We start from the raw sequence: 19,249 nt of genomic DNA on the forward strand, positions 1-19,249 counted from the left end.
TATTTATGTCAGTTTATGTCATTATTTAAAAAGAGTAAACGACATGTTCCGTCTAGATTTGAAGTTTAAGTGACCGCGGTCTCGCTCTAAAACTACGTTTCCCAGCATGCACCTGTTCCATTGCGCAGGCGCAGACGGCTTTATTTAGTGCACAGCCCTGAGAGAACCGGAAACGACAACACTGTGGAATTGACTGCAATTGGTAAAGTTGATCACTTAGTAGGCTTCACTCGTCAGTATAGCTTTTTTTTTTTAAATTAATATATATAAAACACTTTTAAACGTCTGATTTTCTATTTAAAAGATGAGCGAAACAAGCTAAAGGAAGTGTCCCTAATCGACTAGCATAGCTTAAAGTATCGTTAGCTCCCACGGGCCCCTCCATTCAGAGCTTAGCTCTTTCTTTTTGACACTTTTGCTGACAATAGCCTGCTAATACTCGCTTATTCTGTAGGGTGAACCTGTAAAACCCTCAGGAAAACATTGCAATGACAGGCCGTTTTTGTTTGATAGTTAGGTCGAGAGGTTTAGTGACGCATTAACGTCTTTTTGGTGACTGCACATGATTAAAAATGCATTTATTCTGGGGGAATTTCACCTGTAATGACAAGTTGGTGAACATTAGCTAATAGCTTGTTTGTATGCATTCAATCTTTGTAAATTTTAGCAGTTTTAATGCTACAATAATCGCACTGATCTAAATAAAACACAATTCATAATTCAATCTTTTAACGAGTTGGTCTTAATACATCAAAACGGTATGAAATTGATTACAGAATGGCCTCCTCATAGGTTTGAGCGTAGTATTGTATAAAAATGAAAAAAATCAATCAGACGCCTTTGATTTTCGGAGGTGTTATTTTATTGTTCATTTAATCTCCTAACTGGTGATACACTGCTGCACTGTTAGTGGTAGAATTAGGATTATTTGTAGCTGCATTTCTATCTAAAATAATCTACGTACAACTTTTTAGTTGTAGGTAGATCTGATACAGTATATTGAGTGATGCAGATCAGCATTCTATGGGCTCCTGGACCTCTTGAAAGTACTACCCCCTCAGCAGGGTCTTCTTTTTGCCCTGGTAAATTATGTGAGAACTAAATTCAGACCACCAAATGCCCATAAATTCCAGGGGAAATTTCCCACGGTGGGAAAGCATCATTTTAGAAGGGACACGTGTGTGAAAGCCTGTGAAGTCCGATTTTTCGAGAGAAAAAAAAAAAAGTCAAAAGTAAAAGTAGGTTGCCCACCCCTGTCCTAACAGCAAAATGAAGACTGTGTGACTAATGGATGTCTATTTTACAGGCTTGATGGCGGGTAAGGCGTGATCGGCGCAGCCCAGCCGTCATGACCGAATGCTTCCTGCCGCCCAGCAGCAGCCCCGCCGAGCAGCGGCGGGCGGAGCACCCGGGTGGCGTGGCGCGCACCCCCAGCTCCGAGGAGATCAGCCCGACCAAGTTTCCCGGGTTGTACCGCACAGGTGACCCGTCGTCGCCACATGATGGCCTCCACCACGAGGCGCCCGACGCGTATGTGTCAGACGATGACAAAGAGCACAGCAAGAAGAAGAACAAGTTCAAGAAGAAGGAGAAGCGCAGTAAGTGGAAAAATGTATTATTATAAAAATAAAACAGACGAGAGGGAAAAGGAAGGTCTTTGCAGAGCGATAGTGTCACCTTGTGGCATTTCATAAGTATTGATGGTTCCGTGTCCTGTTCTTTCGTTATCATCCTACTTTGACCTTGTCATTGTCGTTGCTTGATTTCTGCTGTGGTGCTGCAAAAAAAAGAAAAACAACAAATTTTTTTTTTAATAAGTCAGATGCTCACGTGATTTGATGATGGCTCACGTAAGGCTGATTTTAGGCATTAGTGTATTGAGAATATATATATATTTTTTAGAATACAGTAATCCCTGTTCTATCGTGGTTCACTTGTCGCGGTCCCGCTATAGTGCATTTTTTGTGTTATTATACTTGTTACTGTACTTTTTTAAATACTTTTTGTACAATATTTTTGTGTTATGCATTTATTTTGCTCTCAATACATGAGTTTAAATGTGTTTATATTGTATTAAAGGTGTGTTTAAAGACCTTGAAAAAAAATTCCCAAGTAAATGCTACAAAAACATGCCTAGAGTATAATAAGGTATTTCTGTATCACAGATTTTACTTATTGCGCGGGTGGTCTGGAACATAACCCTGGCGATGGCAGGTGGGATTATTGTATAGAAGTATTGTGATACATTAAATTACTGTTTTACACTAATAACTTTTTTTTATTAACTGGAAGAAGTCACATGATTTCTACTGCCTTTTTGTGTAATAATAATAGTTACCAAATAATGGTTCCTTACCCAATACAGGGCGATTAACTATAATTGGTCACAATTATTGGCTAATTCTTTTATGTATTATTAAGAATATATTTTATATATTACACAATTATTGTGGTGCATAAATTAGTACTTTTTTTTAGTCAACTTCTTTCCCCAAAATGTATATTACTTCAATATTATTATAATCATGACATACTATTTATTATATATAGACTATTACTATTACCGGGACTACTTGCTGATATGCTGTGAGAAGTCACAGGATTCTACTGCCAGTGTAGCATCCATTTTGTCTTCAGTGACTAAATATGGTTCCTTGCCCTTTAAAGGGCTGCTAATTATAATTGTTCATAATTGTTAAAGTATTATTATTTATTATTAAGAATATATTTCATCTATTATGCAATTATTGTGGTACATTAAGGGGCTTTTAAAAATTTTGTTTTTTTTACTTAAGTAGCTTTTTGATTGGCTGTAAAGTCTTTTTCGTGAAGGTGTGTGGTGTGTGTTGACTTCAGTTACCAAATATGGTCCATTCTTAATTATAATGTTCTGTATTTATTAGAATATTGTCATGTATTGTTAAGGATATATAATATATATTTTTCATGCTTAGTGTGTACATTTATTGTCACATTTTGTTTCTGAGGGCATCAGCGTCCTCTTTTCCACTTGATCAAAGTTGGACGCTGTGGTCGACAGTGTTACCATGGTAACGTTAAGTGAGCGCTCGTTTGCTTTCAGCTCTGCCTTCCGAGAGTGGAAGTTAACGGACAATTTGGCGACGCAGCCACCCTCTCACCCATCTTTTTGTTTTCGAAACCCGGTGATATAAGTGAACACTAATTGTCTTTTCAATGATTATAAATGATTTAAAATTAGGGAGGTTGAGGCATTAGGGAGCTGTGCTACATTAGCGGCTGACCTGTTTTTTCCAAGCACCCCCCTGCCCCCCTTTTTCTCCCACCTCCCTTCCTGTTTCTCATGTAGAAAAACTAACTAGAACTCTCTCTCGCTCGCTCTCTCTCTCTCTTTCTGTCGACCCAGCGGAAGGATACGCCGCCTTCCAGGAGGACAGCTCAGCCGATGAGGCCGAAAGTCCGTCCAAGATGAAGCGCTCCAAAGGCATCCACGTGTTCAAGAAGCCCAGCTTCTCCAAGAAGAAGGAGAAGGACTTCAAGGTGAAGGAGAAGGGCCCCAAGGAGGCCAAGGACAAGAAGTCCAAGGACCTGACGGCCGCCGACGTGGTCAAGCAGTGGAAGGAAAAGAAAAAGAAGAAGAAGCCCACAGCTACCGCCGCCCCCACCGCCGATGTGGAGATGGTGCCAGCGGAGATGCCCGCATTCAGGCCCATCTTCGGTGCCCCCCTGGCGGAGGCGGTGAAGCGGACTGCGCTATACGATGGTATCCAACTGCCCGCAATCTTCAGGGAGTGTGTCGACTACATCGAGAATTACGGCATGAAGTGTGAGGGCATCTACCGCGTTTCAGGTATTCCGACACAATCAAAATGGTTATAAGATAGTAACACCGTCTTAATTTGAGAGGTGACAAACTGGGAGGAGAGAGCCTACAAAAAGCAACTGCAGAGGACAGCAACAAGACCTGCTAATTTGTGGTTTGGGAATGGGATAGAGAGAGAAAAAAGAGGGAACCAAAAGCAATAACAAAAAACATCAATAGGGGACAGACGAGAGAAGAGAGGGACAACAAAAAGCAACGACAACACCTTTTAGTATGTAGTTTGATAGGGGACAGACAGAGAGGCTGCTAGTGTGTAGTTTGAGAGAGAACAGACAACAAAAAGCAATAGTAACACCTTTTTTTTTTTTTAATAGAGGGGACAGAGAACAAAAGACAACAATAGAAATTACACTTGCTGGAATGTAGTTTGAATAGGGACAGAGAAAAGAGACAAGAATTAACAAAAGACATTCATAATTATAATGCCTGCTAGTATGTAGTTTTAAGGAGGACAGACTGTGACAAAAGAGATGCAATAACGAAACAAAACAACAGCAATATCATTAGTTTCAGAAGGGACAGATGGAGAGAAGAAAGATTAAAAAGACAGTATAACTGACTCTGACTCATCTTCCATGGCCCTATCAGGTATGAAGTCCAAAGTGGATGAGCTCAAGGCGGCGTATGACCGAGAGGAGTGCCCGTGCCTGGAGGAGTACGACCCTCACACGGTGGCCAGCCTCCTCAAGCAGTACCTGCGCGAGCTGCCCGACAACCTGCTGGGCCGAGACCTGGCGCAGCGCTTCGAGGACGCGTGCGGCCGGCAAGCGGACGCCGACAAGGTGAGCGAGTTCCAGCGGCTGCTGGCCGAGGCGCCGCCCGAGAGCTGCCTCCTGCTCTGCTGGCTGGTCACCCACATGGACCACGTCATCGCCAGGGAGGCCGACACCAAGATGAACATCCAGAACATCTCCATTGTCCTCAACCCCACCATACAGGTCCCTGTGACTTTTTTACATTTACATAAAATGGGTCACTCTGTTTATCTTTTAAGCTCTGGCCTACTTTAGAGCATTTATTCCCATGTGGCTGCTCCTCTTACACTTTCTAAGTATGCCATTTTTTTGCATACATTGGTGCCTTGACTTACAACTTCAATTCGCTCCGTGACCACACTCATCACGCAATACAGTGGAACCTTGATAGTATGGACTGATAGGGGCGGGGGATCGTACATATATGCCATATGCACCTGTATTACTGTACAGGACGAAATTATTGTTTTGTAGGTTTTTTTCGTGGCCTAAAACGCCCAGTACAGTACAAAGTTATTGTAAATAAATATATAAACAAAAAAAAGCTTGAAAATGTTTGAAAGCTTCACATTGTGTCCAGACTTATCACGCCGGTGTACTTGGTCATGGTGACATTGTTGACATACAGTACAGGTACTCATCATAGACGAGTCGCTTTCATGAGCCTCAAGAGTTAAACCTGCCGTTCTCTCGCGCTCTTTTTCTGTGAAGTATTTGCATACATTTTAACTCCCTTCAACATTTGCTTTTTCTTAAATCATATATTACACTAAATACAAAATAAAAATGAATTATAACAAAAGTACATGTGTGTGCAGTTAAACAGCAAAGTTAATCAGCTTTAACTTTGCTAAATGTGGCACGGTTAGATGGTAGTTGAACATTAAGACATTTCATGAAAGCAATTGTTTTTTTAAACAACCATTTGTGGTTTTGTAACTTTTAGACTAAACCATTTTATGTGATACGTTCGTTTATGCATTTTTCTTTTTCTACTACTGATTGCCAAAGTTATGGTTGAAATCTCCGTACGTTAGTGAATTTAACTTCCTTTTACGACTTTAGGCTTTATAATTGTCTGAGAAATCAGATGTCCTTGGTTACAAGAGAAACTATATTTACCTGTTGAAAAATACACAAAATGGTGCTGCCACATTTGCAGTACAGAAGAAAATCTGTCATTCATTGCTCTTCTTTGATGGGTTTAGGAGTGACTTCCGACTGTTTACCCCCCCCCCCCCCCCCCCCACACACACACACACCTTTGTTACAGATCGGAAACCGGGTCCTCTACATGTTCTTCACACACGTAAAGGATCTGTTCGGCGACGTGGTCCTGAGGCAGGTGGTGCGTCCCCTCCGCTGGTCCAACATGGCCACCATGCCGGCACTACCCGAGACCCAGGACAACATCAAAGAGGAGATCAGACGACAGGTGAGTGGACAAAATTTTGTCATCTGTTTTCTTGCTGCCCTTAGTCTCCCCTCAAATGAAATCAGTCTCCTTTAACTTTTGAGGCTGTATGGCTGGAAATAACCAAATTATATTTTATACTCCAGTCTCTGCTGCAGTGGTCCATTTTCTTGCCGCCCGCAATCTCCTCAAAAGTAAAATTTGTCTTCTTTACCATTCGAAGGCGTTTAACTAAAAATGACCAAAATAAACACTATACTCAGCAGTCTCCATTTTGCTGCAGTGGGCCTGTTTTCACACTGCACTCAGTCTTGAATGAAATTTGTCTCCTTTAACTTTTGAGTATCTCTGGCTCGAAATGACCTAAATCCTATACTTCATAGTCTCCATTTTGCTGCAGTGGTCCACTTTCTTGCTGCCCTCCATCTTCTCGAGTAAAATTAGCCTCCTTTAACTTTTGAGGAGGTATGGCTAGAAATGACAATTAAACTTATACTCCACAGTCTCTACTTAACTGGGATAGTTCATTTGTTGCTGCCCTCCTGAATACAATAAGTCTCTGTTTAAATGTTGAGGATTTATGGATGGAAATGACAAAACTAAACACTACACTCCACTGTCTCCACTTAGCTGCAGTTGTCTGTTTTTCTACTGCCCTAAGTCTCCTCTTGAATAAGTCTCCTATAACCTTTGACAAAGCATGGCAAGAAACGATAACAGTTAACCTTATTCGCCACAGTCTGTACTTGGTTGCGGTAGTCCATTTTGTTGCTGCCCGCAAGCTCCTCTCGAATACAGTTAGTCTAACGTTTGAGAATGTAGGGCAAGAAATGGCAGCAGTAAATTTGATACTCCACAGTCTCCACTTAGCTGCAATGGTCCATTTTCTGGCAGCCTGCTTTCTTTTGTTAAATAAGTCTCTTCCATTGTTTTTGTTTTGTTAGCGAGTCTTGACCCAACCGGTGCGTTCATTGCAGCCTGTTTTTCATTGTTTTGACTCAAAAGCGTGTCTTTGGTGTATGAACGTGTTCTTGTAGGAGTTCTTGCTCAACTGCCTGCACAGGGACCTGCAGGCCGGTGTGAAGGATTTGTCCAAAGAGGAGCGCTTGTGGGAGGTCCAGAGAATCCTCACCGCTCTCAAGCGCAAGCTGAGGGAGGCCAAGCGACAAGTGAGAGGCGCTCACATTCAAACGCGACCGCCTCCCCGCGTTGCACGATGGTGACTCATTTTTTGGACGCTTCAGGAGTGCGAGACCAAGATTGCGCAAGAGATTGCCAGCCTGTCCAAGGAGGATGTTTCCAAAGAAGAGATGACTGAGAACGAAGAGGAAGTGGTTAACCTCTTACTGGCTCAGGTTAGTGCCTCGCCACCTAACTTATAACTCACGATAGTTCTTTCACTGGATTAATAAACTGGGGTTTTGATATTGTTGGAAAATGGTTTTATTTTCATTTAATCTTGAAAATTGCAAAATTTTGGATCAACACAATTTTGTATTTTTAAACTATCAAGTCAACGCTTTCAAGACAATTTAATGAATATTTGATAATTTGTCATGACAACTTCAATAAAATGTATACCTCTTTATAATAAAACAAGTGATAAAATATGTATAATCTAAAACATTTTAAAATATCAAAATACATTATTTTGCGATTATTAATAATTAATGATTATTTGTAGAACATTTTAGAATGTATTATTCAGAATTAAATTAAAATATCCAGTTAATTCATACTAAAATTAGTATATTGTAAATGTATAAAAAATACAATTTAAATATTTTAATATTGATGACATATGTACCACATTTCTGAACATAAAACAGTATTAACTTAAAATATGTAATTAAACATCAAACAATACACTATAGAGTAATGTATAGTCGGATGTGTTTTTTTTTTTTTTCTATTATTTTTTCCCCCCTATATTTAGTTTATCTTTTTATCCTGTGTAAAGTGCTGTTAGGTGTTTTAAAGGGTGCTTATGAATAAAATGTATCCACATGTCTGGTCAGGAGAATGAGATCCTGACAGAGCAAGAGGAGTTGATCTCTCTGGAACAAGTATTGCGCCGACAGATTGCCGCCGAGAAGGAGGAGATCGAGAGGCTGCGGGCGGAGATTGCAGACATCCAGAGGTAAGAGGCCCTGTGGCTGTAATTTCCTCGCGTTGTAGTCCCGTAGTACCACATAGAGCCCTAATATTCCTCTACAGTCGTCAGCAGGGCCGCAGCGAAACCGAGGAGTATTCGTCAGAGAGTGAGAGCGAGAGCGAGGACGAGGAGGAGCTGCAGATGATCCTGGAGGACCTTCAGAAGCAAAACGAGGAGCTGGAGGTAAGGAGGAATGGAAAAAATGCCTCAAAAAAGTCCACAACAAATGATTTCAAACTGTCATCACGTGAGATCTCAGCAAATCTCATGAGACCTAAGCTCAGTGCGCACATAAAAGATTAACTTGACAAGGTTTGTTTGTGATGCCACCACAGAACAAGAACACCCACCTGAACCAGGCCATCCATGAGGAGCAGGAGGCTATCTTGGAGCTGCGTGTCCAGCTGCGCCTGCTGCAGAACCACAAGTTGCAGCATGAGCTCACCGCGCAGTCGGCGCCCCCTCCACCACCACCACCACCACCACCACCACCACCACCAGCCGAGCAAGCCGTGCCCACGCAGCCCAGCCCGGAGGCCCGAGGTGGGGGCGAGGAGCAGGCCAAGGTCACGGACAGCAGCAGCGCCGCCTCTGCCTCAGTCACGGCGCCCGCCGGAAAGACAGTCAAGGATCCTCCCAAACCGTCACTGAGCAAAGAAAGGCGGGATGGCAACATGTGAGGCAAAGATAAAAGAAAGGCGTTCCGTCACTTAAAATAATATTTTTTTTACATCATTGCCTCATCTTACGGCGACATTGACTAAATAATTACAGATCTAAAAAGTCCTCGTGGTGGCCTTTAATATGATGTGTTAATATGGCATGAGTTGATGAGGTTTGCGGAGAAATTGTTTTGACAAGGTTATTGATAAACGTTGCCATTTTCAAGCAAAAGAATTTTGCATTTTTTTTCATCATTCTGCTTATTGGAAGCATACTCGCTAATTAATTACAGAGCTGGAAAGGGCTTGCTCAGTCCTTTAATATGATGTTTGAGTCTGACGTATGTTGCAAATTGATTTTTGACTTGGTTAGTCATTTTCAAGACGAAAAATATTTTCATCATGCTTTTGTCTTACGTGACATATCGACTTAATAATTACAGATCTGGAAGGCCTTCGTTGATACCTTTAATTTGATGTGTGAGTCGTTGACGCATATTTTTAAAATCATTTCATCTTATGACATACTGACTAAATAATCACAGATCTGGAAAGCACTTGTCAAGACCTTGAGTTGATAGGGTTTTAATTGGTTTCGAACCTGCGGTCTGTGAGCAATATGTGTCCGCCTGTGCAACTCTGATGATAATGAAACCACAAAGCCCACAAATACTTATGTATAATACTGTATTCAGTCATCATATATTTTCATAAATTCATGTCGACATTACACTGTGCCAAAATGAAGACTGGTTGAACAAAAAATAAATAAAAAATGCTCTTTGAATACGTACGATGGCTTTAAATATTTAAATTGTATACTTGGATTTAAATGAAGTGTTCTCGTAATATATAAATTATGTAGAAATATATTGTCGATAACGAACGGCAGGAAGGAGTGTTACTGTCCAATCATCTCCATGGTAATTGTGATGATTTCTCGTTTTTTTTTTTTTAAACTCTCATTTTCTCTTATGGTTATTAGTTGCAGGCATGGGTGTGATCTTTCACATTTCATGCTCACCCCCAGCCCCAATGTTATTTTTTTAAATCTACGCATTAATTGATTTATGCTTCTAGTCTCATGATCTAACATGTTGTTATTAATAACCCTGTGACTGAAACACTTATATGCTGTGAGGAATAAAGTAAGTGTCCGTTTTGAGTGATTTGTTTGATTTGCACCCAAGCATGCCAAAAAAAAAAATATTTTCTACATTTTTTCCACCAAGTATTGCCAAACTGGACTTGTGTGCTATATATAGCGTTTCCCCACTTTCTTTCCGTTACACATTCTCTTAAGTATGAGACTAAAAAAGGGCAGTAGTTGGATGAACAAGAATCGATAAAACAAACAAGGGACTATATTAAATAATGAACCCAAAATGTGTTGATGAACCCTTTTTTTTTTGTTTGTTTTGTTTTTTTGTCATCTGCCCGTTTCCGATGTGCCAAATACGAAAAGCTAGACGTCGGTGCACCAAGCTAATACAGGAAGTTGACAGTGTGCAAGCAAAGTTAGTAAAAATAAAATGCTTTCAAAACCACAGTATTTCTGCGCAATTTAAGAGCCAACAAAGAAAAGGCGTTTCCCTATTGTTCGCAATTACGAACATAACTTATTTTACGCAAACAGCTTCATCGGAGACACTTCTTCGTCTTAATTTTGTAATCCGTCACAGGATATACGTCCCATTTTAGTGCGGGATGTTCTTGCTGATAGTCAGCAAGTCAGACAGTCCGGGGTTGGGTTTTTCTCTCCTCCACATAGCGAGAGAGCGAGAGAGAGAGGAGGGCTGACAAAAGTACGAGTTTCAAGCATGACGAGACAAAGACAGTGATTGAACATTGTCAGATAATGATTTAAGTCATTTTGGGGACCCGCCATGGCGATAAGGGAGCTCAAGGTTTGTCTTTTAGGGGTAAGTAGAACGTTCTTTTTTTTAAAATCACCCTCCATTTTGGGGAAATTCCTTCGATGTACAGTAAATTTTTTTTTTTTAATATCGCTAAGATAGTTCATTAAACTTAACAAGACCACGATTTAACTAAGTAACGACCTGCTATGTAGACTTTTCAGTACGAAAATGGTGAAAATGTTACCTGTTGATGGTTAGCTGAAGTTGACCCAATAACCAAACCTCATCAGGAGCAGCTGACAATTTGGGAACATTTTCGCAGCATTCTGACGTTATGTGACGTCTCGCCTCACCCTGCAAGCCTTTGAATTTAAGTTGTCCCTTTGTAACTGTAATGTAATAAGAAATAATACTGCCCACGCAAGAATATAATTTTAAATCATATTTTGCACATTTCATTTTAGTTGTTGGCCAAGTTCTATTATTCATGATTCATATTCAATTTAGAACGATTCCAAATGTTTTTCTAAATTTATTTGTAATTTTTGGGTCGTTTTTCCTAGCTTTGCACATTTACAGTATTGTAGAGCTGTTGTTTTGTATTGTTAAAAAAGAAATAACATCAATGCTGACGGGTGCAAAATTTACATCGCAATTTTAATTATTAAAACAAATCGAGAAATCTTTCTGTTGTCGTTGTGACACAAGCCCCGTCAGGGTTCACCACAGTGAGTCACAAAATAATACATTGAAATTATTTAAATTTTAATAATAAATTCTTCACTTTTTTGTGATTATTTTTTATTTTTTTTTAAAGTATAATATATTTTTAAACAATATTCTCTAGACGTAACTGCTGATGGTGCAATAAAAACATTTTAATTAAAACAATACATTAAAATGAATTACATATTAGACTGGATTACCTTGACATATATTTTAATTTAATTGAAAATGTATTTGTTAATTATTTATCGTAGTTATATTTATTAATATTATTTAATTAAATAACACTTAAACATCGTTGAATTCTCAATGTTTTGAAATGAGAATGAATTGTTTAAAATGAATTCCAATGTTAACACTTACATTTGTTATTTAAAAATGTAAACAAAAAAGAATGATAAGTGAAGCATTTAAACTATGACGTGACGTAATGCCCGGTGACGTTTCATACTGTCTGCGCTAATATTAAGTGCTAAGTCACTTGTGGGAATACATTATCATAAACAATTGGGATACATTCGTAGTGGTCCTCTATGATCATGCATTTCTATTCTCAAGTTATCTTAAACTTGGGATGTAAGGGTTTTTCTGATTGCATCATTGCCTTTGCTGACTCTGTGTTTGTGTGCGCGTGTGCAGGACACCGGTGTGGGCAAATCCAGCATCGTGTGTCGCTTCGTCCAGGATCACTTTGATCACAACATCAGTCCCACAATAGGGTGAGACCACCGCCAAGGACACCGCAATCGCGTAGCCCCTCGTGTTTATTGTCATAATAAAAGATGATTCTTCTTCTTCTTCTAATATGTGGAATTCATTTTCCCCATAGAAAATATGAAAACGAATCAATTTCAAAGTCAAACTGTTTCCATCAATAAACCTTTATTAACTGTAAAAGCAACATTTTAAAAGAGGTTCACCCGGACGTTTTGACTCTCGCTAATGCTAAGGGAAGCTTGTTGCTCATGCTAAGTGAGGTTTGAGACAGTCGCTTATGCTAAGTGAAGGTTTAGACTTTTGCTAATGCTATGTAGCATCTTTCACTGTTGTGAATGCTAAGTGAACTTTTACTGTCACTAATGCTAAGTCAAGTTTCAGACTGACACTAATGCTAAGTGAGAGGTTTTACACAGTAGCTAATGCTACATATCCCTCCACAGAGCCTCATTCCTGACCAAGACAGTGCCATCCGGAAGCGAGCTGCACAAATTCCTGATCTGGGATACGGCGGGACAGGAACGGGTGACATTCTTTTTTTCTTTCTTTCTTTTTTGGTTGTTGTTCACACACTTGGATTTCTCTCGCATGCCTCCATCACATATGGTGTTCTCTCGTGACCGCCTCGCTGTCGGCCGTGAAACGTCATGATCCAGGTTAGCATTCAAGGTCACGAGGATGCTACTAGCCTGGCTTCATGTTCATTTGTTCATCAGAAAAAACATTGAATCCAGTGAACCCTCGCTATTTGTGGGGTTTAGAGACCAAGCCCCGACACGAATAGCAAAATCAGCGATTAATTCACCCTCCCAATAGGTGCATAATTGTCGTGATATGCCACAAGATGTTAGCAAAGCAATACTTTTGTCTAAATTCCTTTATTCATTTTCCGAACCGCTTATCCTCATTTGGGTCGTGGGCTGCTGGAGCCTATCCCAGCTATCTTTGGGCGAGAGGCGGGGTACACCCTGAACTGGTTGCCAGCCAATCGCAGGGCACATACAAACAAACAACCACTCGCACTCACATTCACACCTACGGGCAATTTAGAGTCCTCAATCAACCAACTGGCAACCAGTTCAGGGTGTACCCCGCCTCCTGCCCGATGATAGCTGGGATAGGCTCCAGCACGACCGTGACCGTAATGAGGAGAAGCGGCTCAGAAAATGGATGCATGGATGAATATTAATAGTTGAAACCCTAAATATACCCCAAATGATGATCCCCCAAATTTTTATAATTTCAAACCTTGAAAAATAAATTGCCTACAGATTTGATTTTGAAAAAAATACACTGAAAGTGCAATGAGGCTAGCGTGTATGTTGTATAATAGCAATTACCATATTCCTATTAGCCATTTAATTAGATTATATACAAAATTTTTGACACAGTGATACTTTCGTTCTTTAAGTACAGTGGTACGTTGACTAAGGCGTGGTCGGACTTACGAGTTTGCTTTCACTTGCGAGCAAAAATTTGAGATTCAAGATCTTGATGATGTCAGCAAATGCAACTCAACACGCTTCACAATAAGCTGCAGTATGGCAGATAGTGAACAATTACTTAAAAAAAAGAGAAGAGGCTTCAAGATGTTAATTTCCAACTCCCTGTTGAAGTTTACGATCCAATTAAACATTAAACAAAATTAATTACACGTTGCGTACTTAAAACATCCACATTACTTTGAACGTCCGCTATCTTAATGCTAACAACACACAATGCAATTTGCCATAGACTGGCTAACAAATAGCATCATACGTTGTGGTGTTATAACAATGGATATTTGAACACAAATGGTGTAGCCACGCCTGCAGACAGACAACACAATACCCATGGACGTATATTCTTTATCCTGTTTGAAAAACAACTAATATTACTGCAAATTACTGAGTCAGTTGTGAAACTCTTCTTCATGTGTTTCTCTATGTTTAGGAGTATGTTGCCTTTATCGAGTGCCCATAAACATCACGCTGGCCCTATGAGGTTGAATTTGAAACCTTAGTTGGTTAAAGAAACAGTCCCATTGCTAATATAGTTTAAGCTACATCTTATTCTGAAGGCCCGAGCCCGGGTAGTTTAAATTGACATGGCAGCACATCGAGGCTGAAATCTAATTAGATAAAAAAAATACAAAATTTAGAGTACTTGTACTGGACGTAGTGCAACCAAGAGAAATTCTGCTAAATGAAGAGAATAAGACTGTTTGGAATTAAATTAATAAAATTTCATGGAACAAATATTAGAATTTAGGTTGTAAATGTCAGTGCTTCTGATTGTTGTTTAGGCCGGTATGGAAGGCCTTGCTGGACTTGATAACCCATCATCGCGTCTGAGGCATGAGACTTTCCAGTGTAATTTGCAAGCATTTTTCTGTTAAAAGCATCACTTATTAATAAAAGTGAATTGACAAAAGTTGAAACAATCTCCATTGAAGTTCGTTACATCACAAGAAGCGTGATGTTTTCTGGTCGTCACAAGAAGTCATGGCGGGAAGGCAACCTTGATTCTTGTTAATTTGTCCCCCCCCCCCCCCTCCTTTTTAGTTCCACTCATTAGCTCCGATGTACTACAGAGGATCAGCTGCCGCTGTCATCGTCTATGACATCACGAAATTGGTAAGTTCACTGCATACATTTTTTTTTAAAATTCAAAGTTCCTAGGTGTTTTTAATTACATATGTGTCTGACATGCTTTCCTTCCAATATTCCAAGCATAAAGAATTATATAACCACCATTTCTGTTGTCTTGCGGAAATGGCAAATGACAATGAAAGCATTTTCACTCAGGGTTGCAGCACTTCATAAATTACACCGTGTGCATGTGGCACATGGAAACATCACCAAACACAAATAGAGACCGAACTATTTTTATACAAACAATCTAAAAGGCCTTTTTTTTTTTTCTTTTTTTTTTTAAAATAATGTCCCCTTTAATACACTCAGCAGACACTCCATTAGGTACACCTCTGGCGCAATGCGAATGTATCACATATTATGGCTTGACAACTAAATTCATATTTAGGTCAAGTGTATTTCTATATTCATTTTCTACAGCGCTTGTCCTCACTGCTGTTACGGGTGGGCCAGAGCTTATCCCAGCTGACTTTTGAGCGAGTGGGGGTGTACCTGCACCCTGGACTGGTTGCCAGCCAGCCACATATAGATAAACAAGCATTCAAACTCACATTTACACATATGGACAATTTAGAGTCTTCAACGAACCATAAATGTTTTTGAAATGTGGGAGGAACCAGAGTAAACCCACACAAGGACGAGGAGAACATCGAAATGAAAGGTTAGAGCTGAGATTCAAACCCAGAACCTCAGAACTGTGAGGTAGACATGAAAACCACTAGTGCACTAGCAAATTTCAGGCTTTTTTGTGCAACAGCAACACCACAGAATAAGGGGACGAAATCGACCCGGTAACTTTCTGCCAACTTTGTGTGCAGGACTCTTTCCAGACACTAAAGAAGTGGGTGAAGGAGCTGAAGGAACACGGACCCGAGGACATCGTTGTCGCCATTGCAGGGAACAAGAATGACTTGGGAGACATCAGGTGGACTTACAAGTTTTTTTGAAATACGGGCTGTGGCTTGGCCTTTTTGTTTTTTTTGGTTTTGTTTTGGGTCTTTGAAAATGTAATTACGAACAATAGCTATGGTGGCAACTTCACCACAAGCGTCAGTTTGTCAGATAGTGAACAATTCTTCAAAAAGGAGGCCAAATGCGTCTGTTTATTGTGCCACTCCCAGTTGAAGTGTACTGGAAAACGAAACGTAAAGACAACTCATACTGTTGCAACTTAGTTGCAAAGGTCTTCCGTTTCATCAGAAAATCAACGTGTAGTATGTCTATATATTATACTGTCCCCTTGTGGCCAAGGAGTGCACATCAGAAGGAGTTGCACAATGCCCACGGAATTATGCATCCATCTATTCATCTTCTGTACCGCTTTATCCCCAGCTAACTAACTGAATCATCATGAAAAACATTTGTATTTATTTCAATGGGGAAAGTTGAATTGAAATATGCGTGTTTTGAGTTACGAGCGTGGTCACTGAATGAATTAAACTTGTAAGTCCAGGCAACATTGTGCCCCCCCCCCCCCCCCCCCCCCCCCCCCAAAAAAAAAACCTCTTCATCCATTTCATACCCACCGCTGACGTTCCAGAGAAGTCCCCATGAAGGAGGCCAAGGAGTTTGCCGAATCCATTGCCGCCATCTTCATCGAGACCAGCGCCAGGAACGCGGTTAACGTGGAGGAGCTTTTCCAGAAGATCAGTAGGTTTCACACAACCTCATCGTGTGCCCGGCAATACGTGTTGTGTCACTGATTTCATGTAAGCCATTTTGTAAGTGTAAGTGGAAAACCAATTGCTTTTTGTACTTCCAAATGCAGCGTAACAGCGTGGCACCAATTTGACATCTTTTTATTTCAGGCAAACAGATCCCACCGCTGGAAAACCCAGACGTTGAAAGCACCGAGTCGTTCAAACTGACCCGACAGCCTGCTCCGTCCACCAGGAGGTGCTGCTAATACAGCCGCAAACAGTCAAGATCACAACCGCCATCGCAGAACATGAGTATACTCAGTGCCACATGCACTAAAAAGTATGAGGGCCACTATGAAAAGAAAAAACGTAATATTATGAGGAAAAAGTCAGAATATTACTGGCATCAAGTCATAAAATTACAAGAAAAAGTTATAATATTACAGATAAAAGTTGTAATAATCTAATAATAATCTTTTATTTGACAGGAATAAAGTTGTAATATTAAAAGATTTTAGTTGTGATTTTATATTGCGAAAAATGACGTAATTTCACCTGAATAAATTCCTAATGCTACAAGAAACGAGTCAAAATTTTAAAAGAAAACTGTTGTAATATAACAGGGGTAAAAAATTATTATTACAAGAAAAAACAGGCTACGCAAGAACAAATATTTGAAGAGAAAAGTTCCAAACAAAGTGAGATTTTTACAACAAATGTGTAATTTTACGAGAAAAAGTAATCATTTTAAAAGACCTTGTCAAGCATTGCCCTCGCGATGAGTTGCATTCAACTGCTCTCATTACCTTCAATGCACTGTGGCTCGTCAATGGCACATTAACATACACTTTCAATGCACTTGTGTAGCACACACAGATGCATTTGTGGAGCACACACACATGCACTTGTGTAAGATGTAACTGTAATGCTGCACAATGACGGTTACAGTATGGCGCCTCTTGCTGGAACGCTGTGACCCCCTTTACTACAACTGTTTAAATACTGAATGAACTACAGTGGAACCTCCACTGTGGAACCATCATGGCAAGTGTAAAAAGAAGTCAACCGCTGTTAATTGAAACAAGGTAAAAGCGGTCAGTCTTTCAAGACGCCTGAAAGTCATGTCAAGGGGATGGAACAGGTAGTTTGCCCGTTTATGTTTGCTGTTTGCTGTGTTTCTTATATTATAAAGATTCCAGTTCTAAGGTTGGATTGTCATACAAAAGTGGTAATTTTATGGGGAAATTTTATGAAAACAAAAAAGTTGTCATTTAAAAAAAATATATATTTTTTTTAAGTCTCGATTTTTACGAGAAGGAAGTCTGAATTTTATGAAAATAGTATAATTTATTGAGAGAAAATTTGTAATGTGTAAATAAAATTTTACATTTGTGAAATTGGTAATTTATCGCGAATAATATTTCATAAGTATAAAATTGTCATTTCACGAGAAATTTTACAAGTATAAAGTCAAACATTTGTGGGACAAAAAAGTTGTCATTCAGCAAGAATACATTCAGAATTTTATGAAAATAGTCATAATTTTATGAGGAAAAGAAATCCTAATTTCGAAAAAATTACATTTTGTGTAATTAGTTGTAAATTTGCAAGAATAAAGTCATAATTTTATGAGTAAAATTGTAATTGTATGGAAAAAAATAGAAATATTACTACGCTAAAGTCATAATATTATGAGAAAAAAAAGTTACAATTTTAGAGAATTCTTCTTTACTTTTTCAAAGAAAAATGTATCGTTTTCCAAAAATGAAGTCAGAATTTTACAAGAATAGTCATCATTTTTTGAAGGGAAAAAAACCCCAATTTTCTAGTTGCTATTTGCCATTGGGTATGTTTCTTACGACACAAAAAGTTCAATTTCCTTTTCAATGGCTATCATCACCTTTTTCCATGCAGTGATAACCATAAAACAGGAAATGGAACTTTTTGCAAAGTCGCTGCACACATATCCTCATCATTGCTGCTCAGTATTATATGGCGTTCACTCCTTGTGTGAAGAGACTCGCCTACAAGCAAAATAAGTAATCCATTTTTAACATTCTTGCCTTTCTTACACGTATACAAAGAAGTTATTCAGTGGATAATAAAACTCCAATAAAATCAAACCGCTCATTAACTTAGATGCTTACCGAGCTGTCGTTTTGTTCCACATTGGAGGTTCCACCGTCCGTGGTTTCATTCCAGGGAATACGACAAGTGTTTTCCATGTATTTTTATTTTTCCCCAAAAAGGGTTACATTTACTTTCATTTTTGTTTTTATTATGACTAAGCATGTGGAAAGTGTTTCAATTTTATGAACTAACAAACACGAAATGTCATTTAAAAAGCGCGTTTTTAAAGCAAGTTTTCTTATGAATCAATACTTTATCTTATACATGCTGGACTCATGCTCGTATCATGTGACACATAGCGGATGTCAAATAAGTTGAGTTGATAAGTTGATTCCCAAAAGTGCCTGTGTGCATGAATCAGCTGCTTTGTATCCTCTTTTAACTTGTTTATGTATCTAGTCAGTGTACTGTAATAAAATTGTAATTATTCTATGCTATACTCTTTTACGTTGTACCACTGTTTGTTCCCTTGCTAACATGATAACGGTCAATGTACTTAGCCTGTTTCCATGAAGCTGGAGCTGAGGGAGGACATTTTGGTGCTTAGTTGTCCTGTAAACCCGTACAGACAGCGTTTATGCAACTTTTACTTCTTTTTAAATGTAAAGGATCCGTGGAAAACTACTGTGAAAGTAAAAAAACAAAACAAAAAATAGAATTTTTGAAAACACCTGACAAACACGTTATGGAAAGGTA

The 19,249-nt window shown here is 39.3% G+C and overlaps 2 protein-coding genes across 3 annotated transcripts; both read left to right on the forward strand.

Moving 5' to 3' along the window:
- The first annotated feature begins 101 nt into the window (after positions 1-101).
- Positions 102-10,013, forward strand: ralbp1 (ralA binding protein 1). 2 transcript variants are annotated; one of them, XM_061796303.1, is made up of 10 exons: positions 102-202; positions 1,307-1,598; positions 3,386-3,829; positions 4,451-4,800; positions 5,891-6,052; positions 7,069-7,200; positions 7,276-7,386; positions 8,050-8,171; positions 8,249-8,369; positions 8,522-10,013. In XM_061796303.1, exons 2-10 carry the CDS (start codon positions 1,349-1,351, stop codon positions 8,864-8,866), a joined length of 2,037 nt encoding a protein of 678 aa, XP_061652287.1. In that variant the 5' UTR covers positions 102-202; positions 1,307-1,348; the 3' UTR covers positions 8,867-10,013. The 2 variants fall into 2 exon arrangements, with proteins under 2 accessions (XP_061652287.1, XP_061652288.1); XM_061796304.1 differs by lacking the exon at positions 102-202 and adding an exon at positions 301-1,238.
- A 543-nt stretch (positions 10,014-10,556) lies between these two features.
- rab31 (RAB31, member RAS oncogene family) lies at positions 10,557-18,990 on the forward strand. The gene is made up of 7 exons (XM_061796308.1): positions 10,557-10,770; positions 12,073-12,152; positions 12,594-12,675; positions 14,694-14,765; positions 15,602-15,708; positions 16,324-16,433; positions 16,592-18,990. Exons 1-7 carry the CDS (start codon positions 10,735-10,737, stop codon positions 16,687-16,689), a joined length of 585 nt encoding a protein of 194 aa, XP_061652292.1. The 5' UTR covers positions 10,557-10,734; the 3' UTR covers positions 16,690-18,990.
- Positions 18,991-19,249: the final 259 nt, after the last annotated feature.

Source organism: Phyllopteryx taeniolatus, chromosome 14, assembly GCF_024500385.1.
Source record: "Phyllopteryx taeniolatus isolate TA_2022b chromosome 14, UOR_Ptae_1.2, whole genome shotgun sequence".
In the NCBI taxonomy this organism is placed as follows: Eukaryota; Metazoa; Chordata; class Actinopteri; order Syngnathiformes; family Syngnathidae; genus Phyllopteryx; species Phyllopteryx taeniolatus.